This window comes from Spermophilus citellus (genome assembly GCF_964194105.1).
Source record: "Spermophilus citellus genome assembly, chromosome: 11".
NCBI classification, from domain to species: Eukaryota; Metazoa; Chordata; class Mammalia; order Rodentia; family Sciuridae; genus Spermophilus; species Spermophilus citellus.
Genome location: NC_138192.1, coordinates 56,585,015 through 56,611,860, shown reverse-complemented (window position 1 = coordinate 56,611,860; position 26,846 = coordinate 56,585,015). Strand labels below are relative to the sequence as shown.

General features: G+C 34.2%; 1 protein-coding gene across 5 annotated transcripts in view; it reads right to left on the bottom strand.

Annotated features, from left to right (window-relative positions):
- The window catches only part of RIF1 (replication timing regulatory factor 1), a 59,918-nt gene that overhangs the window by 12,405 nt on the left and 20,667 nt on the right, over positions 1-26,846 (bottom strand). For 4 of the 5 annotated variants that reach the window (XM_081260467.1, XM_081260469.1, XM_081260470.1 and 1 more), the window contains 16 exons: positions 26,030-26,092; positions 22,785-22,885; positions 20,322-20,408; positions 19,677-19,747; positions 18,800-18,980; positions 17,265-17,372; positions 16,795-16,944; positions 10,953-11,052; positions 5,977-6,241; positions 5,234-5,276; positions 4,528-4,730; positions 3,653-3,752; positions 2,470-2,589; positions 1,294-1,445; positions 626-709; positions 486-540 (listed from right to left, as the gene is read on the bottom strand). In XM_081260467.1, coding sequence (XP_081116593.1) covers positions 486-540; positions 626-709; positions 1,294-1,445; positions 2,470-2,589; positions 3,653-3,752; positions 4,528-4,730; positions 5,234-5,276; positions 5,977-6,241; positions 10,953-11,052; positions 16,795-16,944; positions 17,265-17,372; positions 18,800-18,980; positions 19,677-19,747; positions 20,322-20,408; positions 22,785-22,885; positions 26,030-26,092 — 1,883 coding nt within the window. The remainder of the gene's footprint in view (positions 1-485; positions 541-625; positions 710-1,293; positions 1,446-2,469; positions 2,590-3,652; positions 3,753-4,527; positions 4,731-5,233; positions 5,277-5,976; positions 6,242-10,952; positions 11,053-16,794; positions 16,945-17,264; positions 17,373-18,799; positions 18,981-19,676; positions 19,748-20,321; positions 20,409-22,784; positions 22,886-26,029; positions 26,093-26,846) is intronic. The other variant, XM_081260468.1, reaches the window with a different exon arrangement.

Sequence of the window (26,846 nt, the reverse complement as noted above, 5' to 3'; positions counted from 1 at the left end):
GGAAAATTTAAGTGCAAAACTTCAGTAATACAGAAATGACCACTAACTTTCAACAAAATGCAAATACTCCAAAAGTAATAGAAGATGCCCATTAATGTGCTCCTCATTTTATTCAATAAAAGCCAAACACATTTAAATACACACATTATGTCTATAATTCTGTTAGTGTATGATTCTAAAATAAACCTTAAAATTAATAAAATGAAGAGCAGCCCCCAGTCTGCAACAATTTATTCCTAATAGGTGATGCTAAAAACCCTAACATGGGGCTGGGGATGTGGCTCAAGCGGTAGCGCGCTCGCCTCACATGCGTGCGGCCCGGGTTCGATCCTCAGCACCACATACAAAAAAAGATGTTGTGTCCGCCGAGAACTAAAAAATAAATATTAAAAATTCTCTCTCTCTCTCTCTCACTCTCTCTCCTCTCTCACTCTCTCTTTAAAAAAAAAAAAAAAAAACCCTAAAATATAAAATATTGAATATACCTTAATTATCATCTCAGAATCTTCCATTGGTTTTTCACTTGAATTAGGTGTTTCCCTGAAATAAAGAATTATGGAAATTAAATTGTACTTAAAAAAAAATTAGGAGAAATTGTTACAAGTCCAAAAGCTTTCATACTTACACAGACTCTTCCTGACTATAATGACTAGAAAATAAGGTATCTTGTGAAACATCCAGATTATTATACATGGCAGGAATATCACACCTGAAAAATATTTTATTTGTAACTTTACAAATCTGATATTATTCTTACAATTAGAAATTAATTGCAATCTACCAAATTATCTTTTATGAATGTTACACAATCAAGATCTATATGGTTACCTTCCAGATTTCTCATGAACTTATCTTCCTATACAACCTACCTCAACAAAGGAATTCCATTTGGCAATATGTGGCACATTACTAGGCCACTTTATATATTATAAAACACAGTAAAGTGTAATTTCTCCCATTAAAACTTACAATTCAAAGGGTCAGTGGTAGTTGGCTGGTCTAGCATGTGGGGGCATTAGGTTTAATCCCAAACCAACAAAAACAATCAATTTACTAAACACATTATGCAACAACAAATCTGTAATTTCCTGCATGAAATCTAAGCATAAATAATGGATGTCCAGGACTTTGGTTGTGGCTCAGTGGTAGAATACTCGCTTAGCATGCATGAGGCACTAGGTTTGATTCTCAGCAACATATAAAAACAAAATAATGTGTCCACCTAAAACTAAAGATACATGAATAAATACTTTACAAAATAAATGTCCAATTCAAAACAAAAGGCCTACAAACCGTTTTGTTTTGAGTACTTCTTTTTGATGTTCAGTTAATATTCTTTCCTTTGCTTCTTTTTCTTCTGGAGGAATAAACACAAAATCTTCTGACTTTTCCTCTTCCAACAGCATTTCACTCTTTACTTTTGGAGATGAAGATTCTAATTTTAGCTGTAGATTTTAAAAAAGTAAATGTACATTTTCAGTTCCAACATCATTTTCAAATGACTTCCAGTTCCTTCTAATACTGATAAAGGTTTTTCAAAGTTCTAAGTCTGATGTACAGTCCATATGATATTCAAAATAACAAATTAGTAATAATGTTCTTCACTATTTTTCTACTTCTAATAAATGCTGAGAAAATAAAATTAAGATGTGTTTTTCGGGCAAACATAGAAATCAAATATAGAAATCAACTGGTGAAGAGTATATGTATCACTTCCAAGCTGTAACAATGAACTAGTCAAATTAAGTAAGGCTGCCAATATAGTATGTCTTACATACTAATAACTTTGAAAATTTGTAAAGATAACATTGTATCATTCTATTTTTAGCATCTACAAGAATGTTTCAGTCTTCAGAAATAATGTTTGTCTTCTATTTTGCCAGGGTCATGGTCTCAAGATTCTATAAAAACTCTTACTGGTTGGAGATTATGAAAGAGAATTCCTGTGGTGTAAAAGTAACTGACAGCTAGAAAGATCTTCTTAAAGATTTGACATTAAAGTAGATAACTTAGCTAGGCATTCTCTCTCTATTCCAAGTTAAGTTCTACAATCTCTCTCTATTCCAAGTTAAGTTCCACAATCTCTCTGTATTCCAAATTAAGTTCTATAATAACAACAATTCTAAAATGTTCTCTTACACTACCTATTTTAGTCACTGGGACCTAGAGTCATCTTATCTTATGGAGGCTACTGCTGGGAATAAATTACATATAATAAATTACATACAAGTATTATCATGAGGCTAAGCATTACACAGATTTACCCTTACTGAGAAGGAGTCATCACCTTCCTCTTCCAGATTTTCATACTATGCTATTAGTCTTTGTAGAAGAACTCTATACCAATCCTCACCATCCCATATTTGTTAAGCCATTTATAGCTTTTCCTTGCAATGAGAAGTTTTGAAATAAAAAGCTATTATACGCTTTATTTTAAAAATTCTATTAAATACAATGTTGAAAACATACTTTGACTGATGGTTTCACATTTTCTTTCTTATCCTTTGTTTGTGTCAAAAAGGAATCTCTTTTTCCACTTGATTTTCTTTCCATACCACTTATCTTCACATTTAATTGTGAGTTTTCCATCTGTTTTATTAAAAATAAAAACAATTTCATTAAGGACAACTCTACTACTTTCATTTCTTTTCACATCTAATAATCACATACTAATGATAACTTATTTTAAATTTAAACACTGTCAAAAGACAGTAAATGGATTGTCTAAATTTTACAATTACTGTTTTACACCATTTAATTTCATGAAATTTGAAAATAAGACATACCACATAAATATTGCAATATAAATTAAATTGCTAGACTCAAACACTGTACCCATTACTGGAAAAAAAAAAAAAGCCCACAAAACTTTCAACATTAAAGAATAAAGAAGATTAATAAAGCACACAGTTTAGAGAATATTAATGCAGGAAGAACATTTTCTCCTATACCTGAATGTATGGCTTTAGCAGACTAAATTACACTGAGCAACAAAGTCTTTACTGGTGAGAATTTTTTTTTATTCCAAAAGCAAAACATCAGTAACTATAGTTACTGATTTTTTTTCCTTACTGATTCTAAGCACATAAACCAATAGCTGTATAAGATCTGTTGCTAAACAGAAAAACATTTTCTAAGGATGTTCAACTTCCTAAGAATACAGTATCCATCCATGCCTTTATGCCTCTGAACTCCTAGATCTTTAGATGGTAATCAAGTATCAGTCAAAGTGACCTTGGTCCAAAGGGTGATGTGATAGTAAAGATTTATTTTTTTCTGATAGAAGTAGTGATGAATTTAATACAAAGAAATGAAATCTAGAAGAACAGTTCTTGCTTAGGTATAAAGACTTTAGTAAGTTCATTTCTACTTTTTCCAAAATAATTCCACTGATGTGTTTTAACAGTTATGATGCTTGTAAAGACTACATATAAGGTACATGAGTTGAACATAATTTACGGGAGTATTTCGAGACAAAACTTTTGCACTTAATTTATACTAGTATTTCAGGCCAGACAACTCTATATATACATATGAAAAAAAAAATCATGTTAGGGAACTCTTGTCCAAGTTCTACTTATTATCACTTACGATAAACAAATCATTTAAACATCAAAAATTTAAAAACAAAATGACAAAAACCACAACTCACTACTTCTGAATATGGTCCACTGGATTCCTCCATGATTTCAACACTTTCCAAACCAGGCAAGAGAAGTAAAAGTGTCTGTTTGGCTTGTCTTAGTACTGGTCTTTAAAAAAGTACACAAATATATACACATTGAGTCAAGTGTACTGGTGCGCAGTGGTGATGTTAACAAGCACTGTCAAATACATACACTTGTGTATGTGTGTACACACACACACTTTCTCTCTGATAGTACTACGAACTGAACTCAGGGGTAGTCTACCACTGAGCCACAACCCTAGCCCATTTTGTTTTTATTTTGAGACAGAGAAGGGATTGGTAAGTTGCCTAGACTGGCCTTAAACTTGCACACCTCCTGACTTAGCCTACCTGTTAGCTGAAATAGCAGGTATGACCCACAACATCAGGCTAGAGTACATTAATTACAAGTACTTAAATTTTTAAACAGTAAATGAAAATTGGCTAAAAGCTTAAAAGATTGTATTACACATGTAAAAAAGTGGGAGAAATCTGTACTTTTCAAAAGAATCTCCAAATTTTCATCTCTAAACCTTGTCAAAATTTCCAAAATATTCATCATGGATAAATTCAAACAGAAGTAAAATATGACATTAAGCACTCAAGTAACTTTAAAAATCATCATTATCTTGCCCTTCTTTTTAGGATAATTTAAATTCTTTTCATTGGTTCCTAAAATCAAACTTACTGTAAGACCCAACAAAAATGTTAAAGAATATTTAGTAATTACCAAGCAATCCAAATAATAAGTATAAAATCTTATGCAATGATTCCCCATATTAAGATTATCTTAATACCAAAAAACCCATTCATATTATCATAACAGAATATATAAGGAATAAAAATGTGTTATTGCATACTTTAATTCCTCAGGGTAAGTCAACATCGTCACTTTAGCAAATGTGGCATTCCAGAACTGAGCACTTTGTTTTCGAATCTGTTTATTCTTGTGCAAAAATATTATACAGAGCAGTGGAGAAAGCTGTTCAAGAAGTTCACTGTCATAAATTCCAGTGTAGCTATACTGTAGACAAGCAGTAATTTCTCCTAAGAGCTTTTCTAACTAGGAAAAAGGAAAAAAATAAGAGCAAAAAGCATTCTAAATATTAACTTGCAAAACATGTTGCTATTTCAATTTTTTAAATTTCAATAATTTTAAACAAGGCCCCCTGGTCACTGTAAATCTCTTTATATGCTGACAAAATATCTGGCAATTTATATCAATACACCAACTTGATTTTGAGTGTATTTCCCATTGACAGGGGAAAACAATGTGTTTATATCAATTTAACAAGAATTATTAATTGTCAAAATATTCTTCACCTACAGAATTTTAGGCCCAACTGAGCACATATATAAAGAGATGACATCACGAATTCTATGAGTTTAAGCTAGCTTATTAACCCCATCTTTTAAAAAAGAAAATCTATTTATGAATGTGTCATATATTTCATAATATTAAATGTCCATTAAAATATGCAAAATTATATATAATGTAGACAAACATCTAAACTCTATTTTCTCATTATGAACATTTATGTTTTATAAACAATTTTTTATTGTTACCTTGTTGTTCAGACAACTGTACACTTTTGGAACTTCATCAAGCCTAGAATGGAAAAACACATAAGAGAGGACCATTTATATTTTAGAAATATGACACTATGTTATCTATCAGTTTAAACCTGAAAATGAGGTTACCATAGTGATAAAAACAAATGTGTACATGTAATGACATAAAACACTGTTCCTAAGTCTTAACAAGAAAAACAAAAATGTCAAACTTGATTTAACATGGGAAAACCTCATCTTTAAAAAAATGAATCATTGAAAACACAGTAGACCTCAAAGTGTTTGCACTAGCTTCCTGTTTCTGTATATTTTTAAAACAAACTATTTTTAATACAGCAAAGACTCAAATAATTTGAAGAGGTAGTAAGTTCATGAATTTAATGTCTGGACTTTGCACTTCATAAAATCTGTTACCTATTTTTTTCCTCCATAAATTTATAAAAGACAAACTATTACCACCGAACAACACAAGCTTGCTACAAGATTATTAAGAAATTCTTTCAAAGTGTTTTTATAAGTATGTTATTGGGGAATTTTTCAGGTTCTTGGGCACTTCAATTCTACCTCAAAGTTCTATACTATTTGAGATATCTTTTTAACAAAATATTTTAATATATTACCCTGTGTAAATTGTAAAGATTACCATCCATAACAACAAAACTGGTAAAAACACAAAAGTTGCTACATATATTTTAACTGCACAAATTTAATTCAACAACTAAGCACAAAATACTTACTTTGAGTTTTCATAAAATAATGCCAGGGGTCTTGTTAAAGTTGCAAATATTTTTCGGATCATAGATGGCAGAGAAATATGTCCAAAAACATTGGAAAGCATGTTGGTGATCGAGGTGCCAATAGCAAGTAGAGTATCAGAATATACTTCTTTGAAGCTCAGAGTGTGGAAAGAATAGATCACTTTCACAATAAGTTTAAATAAAGAAGCCAATTTCCCTAGGGGCTCCTTCTTCTTTTTGGACCAATCTGAAGATCTCTGTGGTGCTAAGACATAATTACACTGATCAAAAACTTACGTACTTTGAAAACAGTGTCACACTGTCTGAATGTACAAATTTATTTCTCACATTTAAAAGCTAGATGCATCAAATACACATGTATTTAAGTGACACTCCAAATAAACCCTAAAATCACACATTATTAATGGTCATATATCATAGTAGCTTTACCAATGAAAATTAGTGACAACAGAAAATGACATCAAATCTAGAATAAGAATACGTGAGTCTATTCTCCAGGAAATTCAAAAATACATTACAAATTTTTCTGTTTCTCAAACTTTTAACTATTTTTTTAAATCAACTATTTTTTTCTTAGTTGTTGATGGACCTTTAATTATTTACTTATTTTATTTATATGTGGTGCTGAGAATCAAAGCCAGAGCCTCACACATGGCTAGGCAAGCATTCCACCACTGAGCCACAACCTCAGCCCCATCAACTAATTTTTAACAAAATACTAAATTATCCGGATATATCTCAACAATCTGGGAGGCTGAGGCAGGAAGATGACAAATTCCAGGCTAGTCAACTTACTAGGATCTTGTCTCAAAATAAAAAACAAAGAACTAGTACCTACTTTTTAATTTAAAGAAAATTATGTCATAATAACATTGACTTTCCTTTGTACTCTTCTTATAGCACTTCTTTCCAGACATCAGTGACAAGAATCAAGCCATGTCACTCTTGCCCTGAAAAATCATACCCATTCCAAAATGTCATCTGTTTCTCTCAATTCATTTTTATAAGCCAGGAGAGCTCAGATTTAATACAAATCTCTAATCCAGTGCTTATTAATTAGTCTCGTGGTAAAATGAAAAAAAGAAAAAGTGTTGCTAATAAAGGAAGTCAGCCTTCTGCACTAAAATCAGTTTCTTGGACCTGAATATACATATACACCCCTGAATGCTACCCAGAAATTCTTGGATAGGATGTTAAGGTTAAGGCTAAGGTAATATATCAGAGAACTGGTTATATACCAGTGACTATAAATATATTGAGATTAACAACAAGCAGGTTTTCTCCCAGTTAAAGAGTAGTTAAATACAAATACAGAAAGATGAAAAATGTGAAATGGTGGGATATTTAGATGGTAACAAGAAGTACATCAAAAGAAGCAGGGAGGTGGGTCCAGTGGTAGAAGCATGGTAATACCAGAGCCTCAGGGGGCTAAAGCAGGAAGGTCATAAGTTTCAGGCCAAGATGGGCAACTTGTGAGACCTTCTAAAACTAGAAAATAAAAAGGGGCTGTCATGTACCTCAGTGGTAGAACACCAATGGGTTCAATCTCCATTACTGGAGAAAACAAAGCACAACAATAACATCTAAGAGATTATACACCTCTATTTTTCAATTCTGTCCACTCAGGATCCAAGAACAACATCATCTTGTTAGCAATAAACAATCTTGGTTTCTAAAATGCTAATCTCAGCTAAAAGGAACCATGTTCGCTTGAGAATGACTGATTCAAGGCTGCAAGGAAAGTGCAAGATGAAGCTAAATATTTCACACCCAAGTTCCCTAACAATAATGGGATGTGTCAAAAAGGTTATACAAGACAACTCAATGGTCACCCTTAATGAATAAATCTGGGATATCTTGGTCATTAAGATAAATAATAGTAACTAAAGTCCACTTGAACAAACTGGAAACCCTGGAGTCCATACCAATAAAAATAAAATGTAGGATATCAGAAGGTTTATCTTACATTAGATGTCACCTACACTTGTACGATTCAATACATATAGAATGATTTATTATAGAGTAGAATGAAATAATTAAAAATAGGAATTAAGGCAAGAAGCATTAAGGGTTGATCAACTCATGAGTGAAAACTTCCTAAAGAATAGGATACTGCCTGGAGCAGTAGCATATGCCTGTAATTCCAGTCACTCAGGAGGCTAAGGCAGGAGGACTGCAAAATCAAGGCCGCATCAGCAATTTAGCAAGACCCTACCTCAACATAAGAAATAAAAAAGCACTGGGGATGTAACTCAGAGATAAAATGCGCTGGATTCAATCCCTAGTAACAATAAACAAACACCCCAGGATACTTATATAGTCTCAAAGTGTCTGCCACAAAACATTTACTAGTAAGTATATAGTAATTAGCTTTACTGTGGAAATCTGTCACATTACCAACTGAACCAAAAAGTAAATGTTGTCTTCATCACTAATGGGACACATGAATTAAAAGACCCACAGCATTGTTGTAATATTCCTATAAAAATGAATGAGAACTGAATCAAATCTTGAGGAAATATGACAAATTTAGATCAAGCTGCTTAAGTGCTCCGTTGTTTTGTTGTTGTTGTTTGTTTGTTTGGGGGGTACCTTTTTGGTTTTGGGGAAGAGGGGGTTGAAACCAGGGGCACTTGACCACTGAGCCACATCCTCAGCCCTATTTTGTATTTTAGTTAGAGACAGGGTCTCACTGAGTTGCTTAGCACCTCACTTTTGCTGAGATTGACTTTGAACTCATGATCCTCCTGCCACAGCCTCCTGAGCTGCTGGGATTATAGGAGTGTGCCACCATACCTGGCCCTTAAGTGCTCCATTTTAAGGGGCATGAAAGACAGGGCAAGAAATGTTGCAGATTGGGCTGGAGTTATAACTCAGTGGTAGAGTGCTTGCCTAGCATGTGTAAGGCACTGGGTTCAATTCTCAGTACTGCATATAAATAAATAAAATAAAGGTCCAGCCAAAAAAACGAAAGATGAATGAATTAAATAAAAATAAATAAATAAATAAAAAGGTCCATCAACAACTAAAAAATATTTTTAAAAAAGTAATAAAATGTTCCAGCTTGTTCACTAATCTGACATACTTTCATAGAATGAATAAAATGTATATTGGCCAGGCACAGTGATGCATGCCTGTAATCCCAGTAGCTTGAGAGGCTGAAGCAGAAGAATCATGAATTCAAAGGCAGCCTCAGCAACACCCCCATCTTTAAATAAAATATAAAAAGGGGGTGGGGATGTGGTTCAGTGGTTAAGCACCTCTGAGTTCAATACCTAGTCCAGAAGGAGGTGGGTGGTTTATTGGGGGCAATGATAAGACAAATGCAATCAATTTATAACTGAAGAATCTGAGAAAAAGGATATGCAGTTTCTGTGTGTAATTCTAGCAAAGTTTCTCTAAATTTAAAATAACTATAGGTCGGGGCTGGGGATGTGGCTCAAGCGGTAGCACGCTCGCCTGGCATGCGTGCGGCCCGGGTTCGATCCTTAGCTCCACATACCAATAAAGATGTTGTGTCTGCCGAGAACTAAGAAATATTAAAAAAAAAAAATTCTCTCTCTCTCTCCTCTCTCTCTTTAAAAAAATAAAAATAAATAAATAAATAAAATAACTATAGGTCATCTAAAAAGTCCCCAAGAGATCCTGATGCACAGCCCTGGATGATAACTATATCCTTTATGCAAGTCTTTATTTCCTGTTTCTGCTCCTAGATTTCTGCTAGCAGATTTTGAAATCATTTTATAAATTTAAAAAGCAAAGGGATGATCTCTGGTTCTGTTCTAGACAGACATGGAATGATATAACCAGGAGAAATTTGTAATTGTGAGTTTATAGATCATGGACACTTCCGATATTCAGATAAATATAAATTTTCACAAGTATCAACATGGCTAAAATAATGTCAACATGGGGCTAATCATCTTGGTCCTACATAATTCCAATGACTTATGAAACGTTTTCTAGTATCATTACATTTTACAATCTTTTAAAGTTATGGTGTTCAAAACAGTTTTATTTTTCTGACTTTGACATAATCAGATTAGGTACTACTCAGTTCAAGAGGATAGCTGAAATTTACTGCAAGCACATCTAAAACCTAATTTAGTTGAATTCAGGAAAGGATGTTGTGATATGTAACATGTTAATCAATCTTAATTTGGTAAAATCTGAAAAAAACAAAACATTCTAAAAGCATTCTATGTTTTAGAAATATTTATATTAAATAATTAATGAAAATAATGACAGATCTTAAAACAGAAAAATATAATAAAACAACTGACATTTCTATTAACAGCAGGTAATCATCTCCTATATGGTAAGAAAATATAAACCTAGATGGGTACATTTTCTTATAACATTAATTAAGCCAGAAATAATGGTGCATGCCTGCAATTACAGCAACCCAGGAGGTTGAAGCAGGAGGATTCCACGTTTGAGGCCAGCCTCAGTAATTTAGTGAGACTCTGTCTCAAAATTTAAAAATTACAAAGGGCTGGAATTGCCACAAAGTGGCAAAGCATCTCAGGATTTAATCTCCAGTGCCAAAAAAAAGGACAACCTGTTTTAATTCTAACTGTCCAATTTTAACAAAAATGGTAAAAATTGCATTAAACATGTAGATTTTTAATTTCTTATAAAACCACAACCAATTTAATAATTCTAACTTTAATACCAATTAAATGATTATTTTAAAATAAAGATTTTAAAAATTAGAACATTTAATAAAATAAAAAATTGAGGGCTGGGGTTGTGGCTGAGTGGTAGGGCACTGGGTTCGATCCTTAGCACCACATAAAAATAAAGTCACTGTGTCCATCTATAACTAAAAATACACATATATTTAAAATAAATAAATAAATGAATAATGATAAAGTAAAGGGTAAAATCCTAATAGAGAACTATTTGGTAGTTGATGAAATATTGCAACAAATAAACGTAATAAAGATACTTACATTTAACGTTGGGCTGATATTTAATATTATATGGTGAAAAATCGATGCAATCAACCATTACATTAATAATATGAACAATCCTGTCCAAGTACAACAAATTCTAGGGAAGAAAAGTATCATGATTAGAATCTTCCAGCTACTAGCTATCCAACAATAATAAGCAGCGGCAGTAGCAAAGCATGACTTTCTCCCATATATACCATAATAATACACATTCCATAATTTTTTCCATATAAGGTAAAAGTATATGGTTATAAACATTTCCCGGTTACTGTTGTGTACCAAATACTATTATCAAGATTCAGGGAAAAAAAATCATCCATCTTTAAGATGCCCATTCAATACCTCATATGTTCAGAGTGGAAGCGCAAAGCTTAAAATGAGATTCTTGGGGGCCAGTGCTGAGGAAAGAACCCAAGACATCAGATACTAGGAAAGCGCTACACCACTGAGCTACATTCCTAGCCCCAGTAATTGCATTCTTTATCAAATTCTTCTTAAAAATTAAAAAAGTAATGATGTATTCATAAATCCCAGTGGAAACAACAATCAAAGTTTTTAAATTTTTTTTGAAAAATGTTTTTAAGTTCCACCAATATTCTTTCTTTCTCTCCTAATCCAACTGAAATAAAAAAAGGTCCACAGACTCAAAAGATTACCAATTTATGGAGGTGAGGAGCAGCAGCAAACTAAAAGTAGAACAAAGAAAACCCATGGCTGATAAGCCAAAGAGAACACTTCAAAAATAACAACTTTCCAAATGGAACCTCAGAGTAACAGAAGTCACAGTGATATTTACAAAATAGTTAAATGGTTGATTAAAAGTTAAGTTTGTTGTACTTAGCTGGGTGCAGTGGCACATGCATGTAATTCCACAGGTTCAGAAAGCTAAGGCAGGAGGACTTCAAGTTCAAAGTCAGCCTCAGCAAAAGCAAGGCTCTAAGCAACTCAGTGAGACCCTATCTCTAAATAAAATATAAAAAAAGGGCTGAGGATGCAGCTCAGAGGGCTCTGGAGTTCAATCCCTGGTACCAAAAACAAACAAAACAAAAAACTGTACTGCATTTAGAGATGTATAAAACAACTGGCCAGTGTTTCTTCTCTCCTTATCCTCCATTACCTTCCATTTATTCACTTAACTAGATTAACTGCCATATCTGCCCTAAAGACAGCCTCTGCCATAAAATGTAAGTACCAGAGGAAGAAAATAATGCCTGTGTTATGTATGAAAATCGTACAGAAAGGTCAGTTCAAATGGGAGGCTACATACTAGAAGAAAAGATGCAAAGATGTTAAATTTAGGAGATTCCTCCTTGCTCACAATTATAAAGCAGAAGATGACTATAACCACAATTTTACCATTAAAGCTAGAAAAACACTTCTCTCTTGTATTAGAAAATACATTTCTACTATCAACACCAAGCACCATGATAAAAATGTGCTAAATACAAACTGAACTTTAATCCACCAGGAGTCAATGCAAGAAGCACAATATTCTCATGTTAAGAGGGAAATTATATTCATTTAAAACATTAAATGTAAATGAAAACAGTTCAATACTCCTCTAAACATTTATACGGCAAAGGAATGGGAACAACTAGAAATATAAAGCTCCCAGAAAGCAGTAACCAAAAGAAAACAAAACACCCAAAACTATGTGGAAAAAGAAAAGAACATGGAAGACAAAGTCAAAAGGTCTAAAAACAGTCTAAAGTATGGGGGGGGGGGGGGAAGCAGGGGCAGATAGTACTCAAATAGAAAAACTGAAGGGCACCAGTAAAGCAAGGCATTATTTTCCTGACCTAAAGGCACATTTCTTTATATTGAAAAGGTTCACTAAATATTTAAAAACAGACTAGTAAAATTCCCAAACTTCAAAGACAACAGAATGATCCTAAACTTTACAGAGAACCCAAAAAATTACCTAATAAAAAGGTTAGTATTAGACTATACATTTGTAATAATACAAGTTTACAATTCAGCAAGAACTTTACTTCACAACTATTTTCTAAGGATGGAATAATTAACATTGTTAAAATATCTATACTACCCAAAGTGGTCTTCAGATTCAATGTAATCTACCTTAATATCCCAATGGCATTATGTTTTCCTTTTGTGTGTTATTACTGAAAATTAAACTTAGGGGTGCTATATCCCCAGCCCTTTCAATTTTTTATTTGGAAACCAAATCTTACTAAGTTACTTAGGGTTTTGGCAAGTTGCTGAGGGTAGCCTGAATCTTGCAATACTCCTTTGTCAGCCTCCCTAGTAGCTGTGATTACAGATGTGCACCTCTGGGCCTGAACCAATGGTATTTGGTTAAAACATTCAAAAGAACCTGAAGGGCCAAAGTAACCAATCTTGAGGAAAAATGCCACAAACAAGAAGCATCACACTTCCTGACTGAAAATATATTGCTACAAAACTATGTAATCAAAACAGTTTCGTATTAGCAATGAAACAGACATATAGACCAATGGAACAAAAAGACCAGAAATAAATTCTCACATGGGTGGTCCTACAACACACAAAGGGGAAAAGATGGTCTCTTCAATAAATTATGCAAGGAAAAACAAAAAAACACAGGAAGGATAAAATTGGATCCTTATCTCACACCATGTTCACTCAAAATGGAATAACTTACATACTAATACCTAACACATTAATACTAATAAAACAAAATGGGAAAGACATCTTCACATTGGTCTTGCTAATGATTTCCTGTATAACATCAAAAGCACAGGTAAGAAAAGCAAACACAGACCAACAGGATTACCCCAAACTAAAAAGATTCTGCAGAGCAAAAGAAGCAACAGCATGAAGGGACAATTTAAGGAAAAATGTTTTTGCAAACCATGTATCTGATAAGTGGTTGAATACCTAAATTATATAAGGAACTCCAATAACCCAATATTAAGAAAACAAATAACCAAACTTTAAAATGAGCAGAAAACATAGGTAAACATTCCTCAAGCTGGATGTGGTGGTGCACACCTATAATCCCAACGATACCAAACCAACAAAAAAAACCCACCACATTACTCAAAAGTAGACACAGCCCAGCAAGGTGGTGATTACCTATAATTTCAGCAACACAGGAGGCTGAGGCAGGAATATTTCAAGTTTGAGGTCCATCTGGGCAAATTATTGAGACTATATAAAAATAAAAACTAAAAAGAGTTGGGGTATGAGCTCAGCAGTAGAGCATCTGCCTACGTCAGCAAGGACCTGGGTTCAACACCCAATATGGGGGTGGGAGACAAAAGATAAATACAAACAACCAGCAGTTATATATGTAAAGGCAATCAACACCAGTATCAGGGAATGCAAATCAAAGCCATGACATCACCTTATATTTGTTAGAGTAGCTATTTTTAAAAAGAAAAAAAAATTCAAATCTCTATTAAAAAAAAATAAAATCTCTATTTTGAGTAGGAAGAGGAGGAACACTGTACACTGTGGGAATATAAAATGGTCCACTTACTAGAGACAATAGTATAAAGAGTGTTCAAAAAATTAAACTACTAACCTATAGTTAATTTGTGAGCCTGTGGCAGGACAACAGCTTGAGCCCAGGAGTTCCGTGCCAACCAGGGCAGTAAATTTATGAGCCCTTCTCTAGATGTGAGGTAACTTTTGGAGGTAATGAATATTTATGACGTCATGACGATGGTTGTTATTATGTATCAACAACTTTTTACATTTTCTTATCCAGTATCAGGGATTGAATATAGCATCTGGGATTACTCACTGTGCCAGGACACTCAGTTGTACAACTTTTCATATGTAAAACATATCTCAATAAAGTGATATAATACAACTGTGATACATATTTTTTTTATCCCTAAGTTTGCTAACCAACCAATTATTTACACAAAGACAGGAAGATAGTGGTCATATATCTAAAAGTAGTTGACAATTATTCTGTTCCCTCAGAAATAAAATATAAAGTAAAACAAGGAGAAAAAAATGGAACACAAAAAACAAAGCTAAGCAGCAAAACCAAGAAAACATTAAACAGGTTATGTCAGCAGCATCTTTAATTTGTGGGGGAGGGGGAGAGATTTCTCAGGTCTTATGGAATCCTTCAGAATAATGTAGGTACTCTAACTAAAAATTAAAAAATTTCAACAAAACCTGAAATGTGGCAAGCCCCATAAGAATGTGTGGGATGAAATCCTACCAGGTTTTTATCTCCTGGGATAAATGTTATGGACTTCAAATGTGACAGAAAAAAAATTAAAAGTAGTATCTCAAGTAAGAAATTAGTGGCAATAGTAATACATTTAATTTTAAAGATGAGAAAAGAGTGAAAAGGGACTTTTATATAGTCAGTTGTTTGGCTAAGGATGGTGGCCTATCAGTGATTCATAAGGTTGAAATAATAGGATCCCAATTTCAAGCTTGGCCTCAACCACTTAGGGAGACCTTCAGCAACTTAGTGAGACACTTTCTTAAAAATAAAAGGATATACTCAACGGTAAAGTCCCCTGGTTCAATTCCCAGTACCCTCTCCCCTGCACACACACACACAGACACAAAAGTCAGTCCTTTGTATCCATGGGTTTTGCACATACAGTTTCAACCAACAACATATCAAAGACACACTCATACCTTGCTTGATGGTTATAGGTAAATGACAGATCACTTAATTTGACAAAAATCCTATAAGATTACCAAAAGCTGAAAAATTCCTATCACCTCCTATTGACAATGCAGCAGTCAATAGTGTAACCCATTACATCCTCATGGTGATGTTGGTATAAAGAAACATACTGTGCTACCAGTAACACAAAAGTATAGCATATATATAGAGAGGACATAATACTTGATAACCATGTTTGCTAGCAGCTTATGTATTTGCTACACTACACATTTTATCATTAGAGTCTACTTCTATTTTCTACATGATTTAGCTTTAAGTTTGCTCTATTGATTTTCACATGATGAAACTGCCCTAAGGACACATTTCATAGAAGGTATCCCCTCATTAAATTATGTACAACTATACTTCAGGTGGACAGGGAGTAAAAACTAAGTCTGTTTAAGACATTTTTCCTTGTTTTTATTCCCTAATACAGTATGACAACTATTTATATAGCATTAGGTATCATAAGTATTCTCAATGATTGTAAGAACATGGGAAAATGTGTATACATTATATGCAAATATTATTAAGTCACATTATATAAGGAACTTGAAGATCTGTAAGTTTTCGAATTATAAGCTGATCCTAAAACCAATCAACCTCAAAGACTAAGCAAAGACTACTTTGAACATTAAAAACTGCTGGGCTTGGCTGCATATGCCTGTAATCCCAGTGACTCAGGAACCCAAGACAGGAGAAATCAAAGTTTGAGGCCAGCCTGGGCAACTTAACAAAACCCTCAACAGATTAGCAAGATCCTGTCTTAAAATAAAATATTAAATGGACTGGGAATGTAGTGGTAAAGTGCCCATGGGTTCAACCATGAGCACACCCCTGCCCCCACCAAAAACAAACAATAACTAAAAACTTCCAGATTGACGTCTAACAGATATGAGAAAGTACACAGAATAGCCTACGCCTTGTATTGTTATTCTGAAATGCCACATGGAGGTACATAGTAAAATAGTAAAAGAGCTCTTAATGATCCTGGTACATGGACCCGAGAGGACCCTTCTTCCAAATAAAAAAACTGTTTCACAAAGCTGTACTTGTTTTCTGTATTAACTTGGTCTCTTATAAAACAGAAACATTAGTAAATGACAGTTCAAAAGTGTTACCTCCATTTACTTGAAAAGAATTTCCTTAAATACAAACAACTACTAACATAACAGGCCAGTACCAAAACAAACTCACTGAAAGCGATTCATCTTCCAAACTGGACATTATCTTGGAAGAAAGTTCTTCACAGCACAAATTCTCTTCTGCTGTTGCCACCAAGGCAGCACAGCGAGCAAATGCTCTATATAATTCTGACCAACTTCTAAGTAAAGTCTTCGTGGTAGCCTAATAATAAAGAAATTTTATTAATATATACCTCTTTATCCAACAGCAAATAGAATCAATACATCTTTTAAGGTGTCATAGAAGAGTCTAGCATAGGTAATAACTTTTTCCCAATTCCCAAAAAGTTCTAACCATAGTATCAGCAATCAAAGATAAAAAGAAACTTCTCTCTTCACCATTTTCCTTTCCCCTAAGCTAATAAAGTTGTATGAAACCTATCTTAGGCAAAATTACTGTTGAGTTCATTATAAACATTGAAAAGGCAATATTTTTTAGAAAAGCACAAATTCCTTACACATAAAAATATGACACGGTCTTACCAGAGGAAATTTCTGTATTGAAAAAATATGGTTGATTGGCAAAGTAAGTGCACCATAGATGGCACTAAAATTATGTTCTAATGCATCACCTTGATTCACTTCATTGGTCTGAAAAAAGAAAAATGAAAAAGTTATCCTCATCTACCTAGTAACATTAAGTATTTCCAACAGGTATAAAACTGTGTCCCGTGCTAATAGCATTAAGGATTTTTTAAACTCCTTTCCCTTGGTAGCTATGAATATGACTTATCTGTCCATAAGATCTTTGCAGATATAATCAAGTTAAGACAAAGTCATGATGCATTAGAGTGATCCTGAATCCAATGAATGGTATCCTTATGAGAGGAAGAAATCTGGACACATTGATAACACAAGGGTGAATACCATGTGAAAAATCAAGGAAAAGACTGAAGCCATGTGGTCACAAATGAAAGAAGGTCAAAGACTACCAGCTATCAGAAGCTAAGAAAAATGGATCAGATTCTCCCTCAGAGCTCTAGAAAGAACCATATAACACTTTCATTTTGAATTTTGGCTTCTACGACTATTGAGAGTGGTAGAGTGCTAGGTGGGTCGTCAGCCCCATCTCCAGAACAAAAATAAATAAATGATCTGTGGGAAATGAAAGCACAGAGTTTAGATCCTAAAAAGAAACCCAGAAACAACTCCCTAAATCTGTTACTATACATATACAGCATTCAAGCAAGGACCTCTGCTATCCTTCAAACAGTGGGAAGCTATTTAGAAATATAAGCTATTATTATTCAGTAGGAATATGTTTAATAGTTTGCTAGTCTGAGTAGACTAGTATAATGTAAAAAATTATGTGGTATCATTTTGTGCTTAGCAATATTAGTCCAGAGAATCTATCCATGAAAGTGAACTTGTGCTCCCTGTTCTGTCAGTATCAACACCTTTTTAGTATTTAAGTATAAGAAATAGTAATCAACTGTAACTTAGGAGAATATTAAATGGCTTTGAAGTAATATGGCTTCACCAGAACTTATAACATTCAAGATGATCATTATTACTACCTATTGGTGTAACTACTCAAAGGACCCAAAATATTTAAGAATCTGTATGAATTATATATATTTCTCCAATCATTATTGGAGAAAACAAAGCTCTTAGACCCCTATTAAGTAAGGTTAGCTTTCTTTGGTAAATAAGGCAGAAAAAAAAAAAAACCCACAATGAAATCAATCTAGTAGACAGAAAATTCACCAACAGCACACACACACAAAATATTTAATATCTTCTATTCAAATTCAAAGTTCTAGCTGGGTGTGGTGGCCCATACCTGTAAACCCAACTAAGCAAGAGAACTGCAAACTCACGGCCAGCCTGGGCAACAACTGCAAAAGGCCATGGATGTACCCAGGTGGGAGAATGCTGCCCTGGCAATGACGAGACCCCCGATTCAATCCCCAGAACCTCCCTTCAACACACACACACAGTCAAGCTTCTATTCATACCATAAAAAGAAAACAGTCTCTTAAATTTGAGTGGAAATATATAGCAAATTTACATCATACCTGATTAATCATTTCAGTTAATGGCGTGACTATAATACTCCACATTCTCCAGAGATGCTCCTTGTTTTCCAATTCCTTTGCATTTTGATTAATAACATTTAATACTGAGTCACTAAAAGCTAATGGTGAAGTTGGACCAGAAAGCACATAACCTACAAGTGTTTCAAGATTGAGAAAAAACCTGAAATAAAAAAAAAAAGAATGTATTATTGAATACTTTTGCTGAAATACGTTAACTACACATTAACAAATTCTAAAAATAATTACAAAGAAAATAAAAAATGAATTCGAAGTCTTATTTATGAAAATTATTTAATAAAAATCTTTTTTTTTAAGAGAGAGTGAGAGAGGAGAGGAGAGGAGAGGAGAGGAGAGGAGAGGAGAGGAGAGAGAGAGAGAGAGAGAGAGAGAGAGAGAGAGAGAGAGTTTTTAATATTTATTTTTTAGTTCTCGGCGGACACAATATCTTTGTTGGTATGTGGTGCTGAGGATCGAACCCAGGCCGCACACATGCCAGGCGAGCGCGCTACCGCTTGAGCCACATCCCCAGCCCCTAATAAAAGAATCTTATTCATTATATAATCTTTCCATAAGAAACCTCATAAAGTTTCTACCACTCTACCACTGAGCTCCATCCCCACCCTGTCTGTTTTTTATTTTGAGACATGGTCTCACTAAGTTGCCCAGTCTGGCCTCCAACTTGCAAACATCCTGACTCACTGGGATTACAGGTGTGCATCATCATATCCAACTTCATATTGCTTATTTATATTTTTGCAAAGCTGGGAACTACGCCAAGAACCTTTTGCATTCTACATCATCATTCCACCACTAAGCTCCTTCCTCAGCCTACAGGTTATTTAAGGTACAAACTTACCTTTCATCTGCTACACATTCCAGGAGATTATTGTTGAAAATTAACTGAATTAAGAACAAAGCTGGAGTTCCCTGAAAAAAGGAGAAAATGAAGTTAATCTTAATCAATTACAAAACATAGTATACTTGTTTGCTATAACCGACTGTCTTAGAATAAAAAAGTTAAATTTTATTTAGGTATCACAACAAATAAAACCCAGTATCTTTCTGTTCTAAATGAGAGCTATACCTTCTACAAGAGAAATAATGAACTGGTGAGATTCCAGACATTTAAAAGCTAGAACTTACTAAATCCCCATCTACACTATGTAGGTAATGTCATTTCACAATATTAAGCCAATGTTCCTAAACATAGAAAATTTATAACAATATTGAGCTCTATTATGTATAAATGAATAGAAATCTTTCCTTCTGGCGTCAATTATTTAAGCCAGGAAAGTATTTTCACCTATTGATATATAAGCTATTTAATTCCTTAATGATTACCACTTGTTTGTTTTTAAGTCAGTCAACATATTTCAAATCTGATACTCTCAGAATCTTAAAACCTAAGTATCACCTTTATATAAGAAAATATGGAAATATCATGGATTTTTTTTCTTTTTTTGGCCAATCTTTATCATAGCATTACATTTAAGATACTTGCATTAAGAATATCCATATTAGCAACCTGATATGCTGGTGAACCTAATACTTTCTGAGGAAGTCCTTGAATTGTAATTTCCATGAGGACCTAAGAAAGAGAAAAGATCACAGTAGTCAGCCATTAAAAACATCACCTAATGGGCTGGGGGTGTTAACTCAATGGTAGAGTGCTTGCCTGGTACATGTAAGGCTTTAGAATTAATCTCCAGTAATGCTTAAAAAAAAAAAAAAAAAAAGAAGTCTATTTACTTAGTAAAATACTATTCTTTTAACTGTACTTTTAATAATTCATTACAAGATATGTTCTTTCAATAATGTTGATTAATATATATTTCCATTAAGCTAAAATTTTCAAATACGTAAATATGAAAAGTGCAAAGTAAGTACTTTACAGATAATGCGTTCAATTTGGAGTATATTTTCATAGATCTTCTAAATGTCTGCATGTGTAGGTACACAGAAAGAAATAAACTCCTATACATATTTTGCTTTCTTTGTGGTGCTGGGAAATAAACCCAGGATGAACTATTAAGCTAAACCCCAACTCCATATGAACACTACTATAAACCAATGAGGATATTTAATGATATTTAATCATTTCACAATGTGAAATGTGTAAATCATTAATGTATTTCATTAATATATACTGATGCTGCTAAATGAATCAATGTCTATAATTTGTTTATTCATCCATTTTTCTAAAAATGAATGCTGAAGCTCTTATTTTGTACTGATAAAAGAAAATTTTGAAATGCATTTCATATTCAATGCCAAAAGCATACATTTCATAGGACTGTTAATTAGAAACTGGGTTTAAAGTTGCTAACTCAAATACAAATAAACCTACCAAACTGCTCTCTTAAAAATCTTCCTACACTGCTATTAACATAGACGACATAACTTAAGTGTCACAGTAACATAACAAATAATTACAACAGAATTTTACATGTTCTTCTTTGAAACACATTAAAAGCATTTATTTTGAGCCTTGACCCCTAGTGCTTTCCATGTATTAACTAATTTAATTACCTATCAATACTACACAGCCTCTTTATAAATCAATCAGTGGGACCAAAAGGGTAGATAAACTATGCAAATTTACTCTAAAACACAGTTGGGGGGTTGGGAGTATAGTTCACTTGTAGAGCTTCTGCCTAGCATATACAAAGTCCTGGGTTCATTCCCTGGTACCACCATAATAAAATAAATAAAAAACAGTTGGTTGGAGGTTTAACCAAGTATGCTCTACAGTCCTTGCTATAAACCACAAGCTATACTGCCATGGTACATTTACTTGTCACTGTACATAAAGAAAACATAAAGAATTTAAACTAAGGTATCATTTTTTGGGTGGCTTACTATTATAAAATTTATATACAAGACAAGCACTGTCCCATATGCCTATAATACCAGCTCAGGAGGCTAAGGCAAGTTTGAGAAGAGTAAATTTGAAGGCAGTGTTTCTCAAAATAAGACCTGGATGTACTTGATGACAAGCGTGCCCTGGGTTCAATTCCCAGTCTGTGATTAAAAACTTAACAAAAAATCCAGCAACTACATACTATTTACTTTCTCCTTTCCTTCACTACTGTATGTTTTTAAAATGTATTTAAGAGCTAGGGGTATATGTCAGTGGTAGAGTGCTTTCCTAGTTTAACAGGCTCTGGGCTCAATCCCCAGAACTGTACCAAAAAAACCAAAAATGTATTCAATACCAATGTCATTATCAGGGTTAAAGAGTTAACAGAAGGCTGAAGTAGGAGGATCAAAAGTTCTAAAACAACCTTGGCAACTGAGATGCTGTCTCAAACTAAAAATAAGCTAGGGATATAGCTCATTGGTAGACTGTTTCTGTCTGCTATTCTTGAAGACCTGGGTTACAATCCTAGTACTAATCAATAATGTATTCACCAGCTAACCATTAGTGGTATTCAGCACTCCTGTCATTGTATTAGAAAACATTCAGTTTCTTCAGTTCAAATTTCATGCCCTTTACCTCATTTTCTCAGTATAGCACATTCTTTTTATTAATTGGAAGATGTTAGTGGCTAATATAGTCATTTACTTTATTATTTTTTAAATGATTAATATCAATAGAAGGGTATTTATTACAGGACAAAACTGCTGATAAATACTTGATTAAAAAGGTCTCTCCAGGGGCTGGGGTTGTGGCTCAGTGGTAGAGCACTTCCCTAACGTGTGAGGCACTGGGTTCGATTCTCAGCATCATATAAAAAAATTAAATAAAGGGCCACCAACAACTAATAAAGTATTTAAAAAAAAAAGTCTCTCTGGAGGGTTGGGCATATAGCTCGGTTAGTAGACTGCTTGCCTCGAATGCACAAGGCCCTGGGTTCAATCCCCAGCACTGCCCCAAAAAATGTAACAAAGTCTCTGATTTGTCCTATCCAAAAATTCATTTCAAATATGATTTATTCAAAGTTCAATTTACAGATATACTTACCAATGTTTTTGACACAGGATATACTTCTGACTTTACTATACTTTCCAAAGATTTTAGTAGGAGGGTCAGAACTTCAGACCCTGATCTTTCTTTTCTGTTACCTATCAAAAAGCAAAAGGAAGAGTACAGGTCTAAATACATATTTTAGACATTGATGTATGCGCATAGAAAGCTTTAAATGTTACTAAACAGTAATTTTTTTCCAAATCAGCAATAAATGCTTTAAGGTAAATTAATGAGAAAGCCAAGCAGACACACACATCTGTAATCCTAACTACTTGGGACACAGAAGGATGGCATAATTCCCAGGCCAGTCTGAACGTTAGACCCTTTCTCAAAATAAAATGGGTTGGTTGGGACTATAGCTTGGTGCTAAAGTTGGGACTATAGCTTAGGTTCAATCCCCAGGACTGCAAAAGAAGGGGTGGCGAGTCGCATGGAAAATGATACAATTTTCAAATTAATTGTATACATGAAAGACAAACAATTCACTGGATTCTAGAAAATCATTTCATTGAATCCTCTGCAATGAATCCCTTCTTCTCAAATAGAGACTCTACTGCACAATAGATCAAGTCCTGTTCTGCAGAGATTTATCCTGTTCCTAATAGAAGCAGGAAGGTGGAGTAAAACTCTAATAGATTCAAACAGTAAAGCTGGAGGAACAGCAAATAATGGCTTCAAGTTTCCTATAAGTTACAAGGCCAGAGGGGAGGAACTTATGAGACACGGGAGAAAGAGTTTTTAGAATGAAAGGAAAACAAAACCCCCAAGTTAGAGGAAAAAGGAGAAGCCTCAGAGAGGGAGAAGGAAGAAACCTCAGAGGAAAGAAGAGAAAGGAGAGGATAATTCTCTATTATGTGAGGAACAAGACTAAACCTTTCAGGGTCTTACTGTGGTAGATTCAAAGCACAGAGCTGAGGAAATAACTAGGGATGATGTGAAGATTATTTAAATTTATTTGATAGTAGATTCTGAGTCAGAGGAAGAAGAAGGAAAGTCTCTGAAGTAAAAAAGGCAATGACTACCTCCCAGACAGAGAAAAAATGAGAGACCTTATGTGGATTTAAAGAAATTGCCTTTGGGGCTGGGGATGTGGCTCAAGCGGTAGCGCGCTCGCCTGGCGTGCGTGCGGCCCGGGTTTGATCCTCAGCACCACATACAAACAAAGATGTTGTGTCTGCCGAGAACTAAGAAAAAATAAATAAAATATTAAAATTCTCTCTCTCTCTCTCTGTCCCCCCCTCTCTCACTCTCTCTAAAAAAAAAAAAAAAAAAAAAAAGAAGAAAAGAAATTGCCTTTGGTTACTCGGTTTGGGACTCTATGAGAAGAAAAAGCAGCTGAAACCCCAGATGGTATACAAAACCCAGAAGGGAAAGAAATTAGCTAGGCTCAGAAGTCAAGGAAATAGGATGGGCTGTCTGATCTCCCAACCTTGCCCACAAAATCAGAGATAAGTTATAAATGAGCATAAAAACATTTGTGTATATACTTGAATGATCCATCAGGAATCACCAAGGTTTTAAGGAAAATAGATATTATTCTTGAAGTAGAAGAGCTAACATCCAAAGAAAGAGCCCAAGGAACTAAAGAAAATTTTAGTAGAAGTATGATCAGTACCTTCAGAGAGATCCAAGACTGGAAATAAAAAAACTTCCATGTAGGTGTCTTATAAACCAAAAACTCAACAAATGATCTTAGTAGTAGAATGGACATACTTGAAGAATGAATGAGCAATCTATGTAATCAACTAGAAGAATTCTCTAAGGATACAATACAGATGGCCGGGCTGGGGATGTGGCTCAAGCCATAGCGCGCTCGCCTGGCATGCGTGCGGCCCGGGTTCGATCCTCAGCACCACATACAAACAAAGATGTTGTGTCAGCCAGAAACTAAAAAATAAATATTAAAAATTCTTTCTCTCTCTAAAAAAAAAAAAAAAAAAATTACAGATGGCCAAGTAAATAATCAATAAAGACAGACTAAGACTAAATTCAGAAACGTCTTTGTTAGAAACTCCAGAAAAAGATGGTAAAGAGAATGGTGCTGAGGACACAATTAAGGAAATAACTGAAGAAAGCTTTCCAGAGCTAAGGAAGAATTCGTCTTAAGATAGTGAAAGCTTGCCAGGCGTGGTGGTGCACGCCTGTAATCCCAAGAGCTTGAAGACAGGAGAATCTCTAGTTCAAAGCCAGCCTCAGCAACTGTGAGGTGCTAGGCAACTCAGTGAGACCCTATCTCTAAATAAAATACAAAACAGGGCTGGGGATATGGCTCAGTAGTGGAGTACCCCTGAGTTCAATCCCTGAGAGGGAGGGAGAGAGAGAGGGAGGGAGAGAGGGAGGGAGGGAGGGAGGGAGGGAGGGAGGGAGGGAGGGAGGGAGGGAGGGAGGGAGGAAGGACAGGTAGTGAAAGCTCACCAAATATATCAAACAGGATTAATGAAAACAGACTTGCCCCTAGACATGCCTTGGCAAAGTTTTAAAATTCTAGTAATAAAAAGAAAATCATACAGGCTTCTAGAAAGAAAATAGCCTACAGAGGAACAAGAATCAGACTGACAGAAGATTTATCACTGGACACCATGGATACTAGAAGTAAATGGAACAACACCAAAAAAGTGTTGGAAGAAAGTTCAGGAAGAAAGTTTTCAACCTAGAATACTGTATACAGTCAAATTAGCATTTAATTTTGAGGGTAAAACAAAGATATTTTCTGATGTTAAACGATTTAGAAAATTAATTTGTGTACCCTTTTTGAAAGAATTACCAGAGAATATATGTCAGCAATCTTAATGACTACAACCCATCTACAAAATGCTTTCTTCACAACACACATCTAGAAAATCACAAGTAAAACATCACATCTCTACCAGAAGGATGGAAGCTAACAACATATTTGGGGATGAAGGGATGTTAATTACCTAGATATTATTATAATTAAAGGATATATTTTAAAAATTTCATGTTAGCCATCCCGCCTTATATATGAGCAAACTTTACATATTACTAAGGGGGAGGAAGAAATCCTATCAATGTAACAGATGGGAAAAGGTGAGGAGAAGAATTAGAAAAACAAATGAGAAAGATGACAATTTAATGTATGAATACCAAAAAAAAAAAAATGCAGAGGCTGAATGCATCAAGATAAGTTTATAATTTTTAGCATTTATCGCAGTCAATCATTATATTAAAGCTTTTTGTTTTGGAGAAAAATATCATTTCATCAATGTAATAGTGCTTACCTGATTCAGTAACTGATTTCACCAAGCTAATTAGCTCCTTCCAGACAGCACTGACAACTGCATCTGTCAAACAAAACAATTTTAATAGTGTATATATGAATACAAAGGCTCTCCCTTTCTTCCATATGAAACAGAAGAAATAAATTGAGCAGTATTTACCAATTGATCATAATTCCCTTATAATATTCATTACAACATATTTATAAAGCTATAACATTTTAAACATCAAGTCATACAAATAAAGGTAACTCTTATTTTCTGAATTCTCTGTAAGACTTATTAGTTATAAGAAAGGACAAAAAATGAATCCTCGGAATATTTGAAAACCAATAGAGAAAAGAAACAACACATAATTCATTCTTCAATCACCTAAATGGCAAAATATTCTTCTTTGTTTTATGGTAGTACCAGGGATTGAACCCAGGGTACTCTACCATTGAGATACATTCCCAGCTCCTTTTACTTTTTGAGACAGTCTTTTTTTTTTTTTTTTTTTAAGGAGAGAGTGGGGGAGAGAGAGAATTTTTTTTTTTTAATATTTATTTTCTAGTTCTCGGCTGACACAACATCTTTGTTTGTATGTGGTGCTAAAGATCGAACCCGGGCCGCACGCATGCCAGGCGAGCGCGCTACTGCTTGAGCCACATCCCCAGCCCGAGACAGTCTTGATAAGTGTCCCAGGCTGGCCTGGAATTTGCAGTCCTCCTGCCCCAGCTTTCATAGTAGCTAGAAAACTGGCACGCACCATTGTGCCTGTCCATACGTTCAATTTTTAAAATATTTTTAAAACATTTAAACTATGGACCCAGGGGTTTAA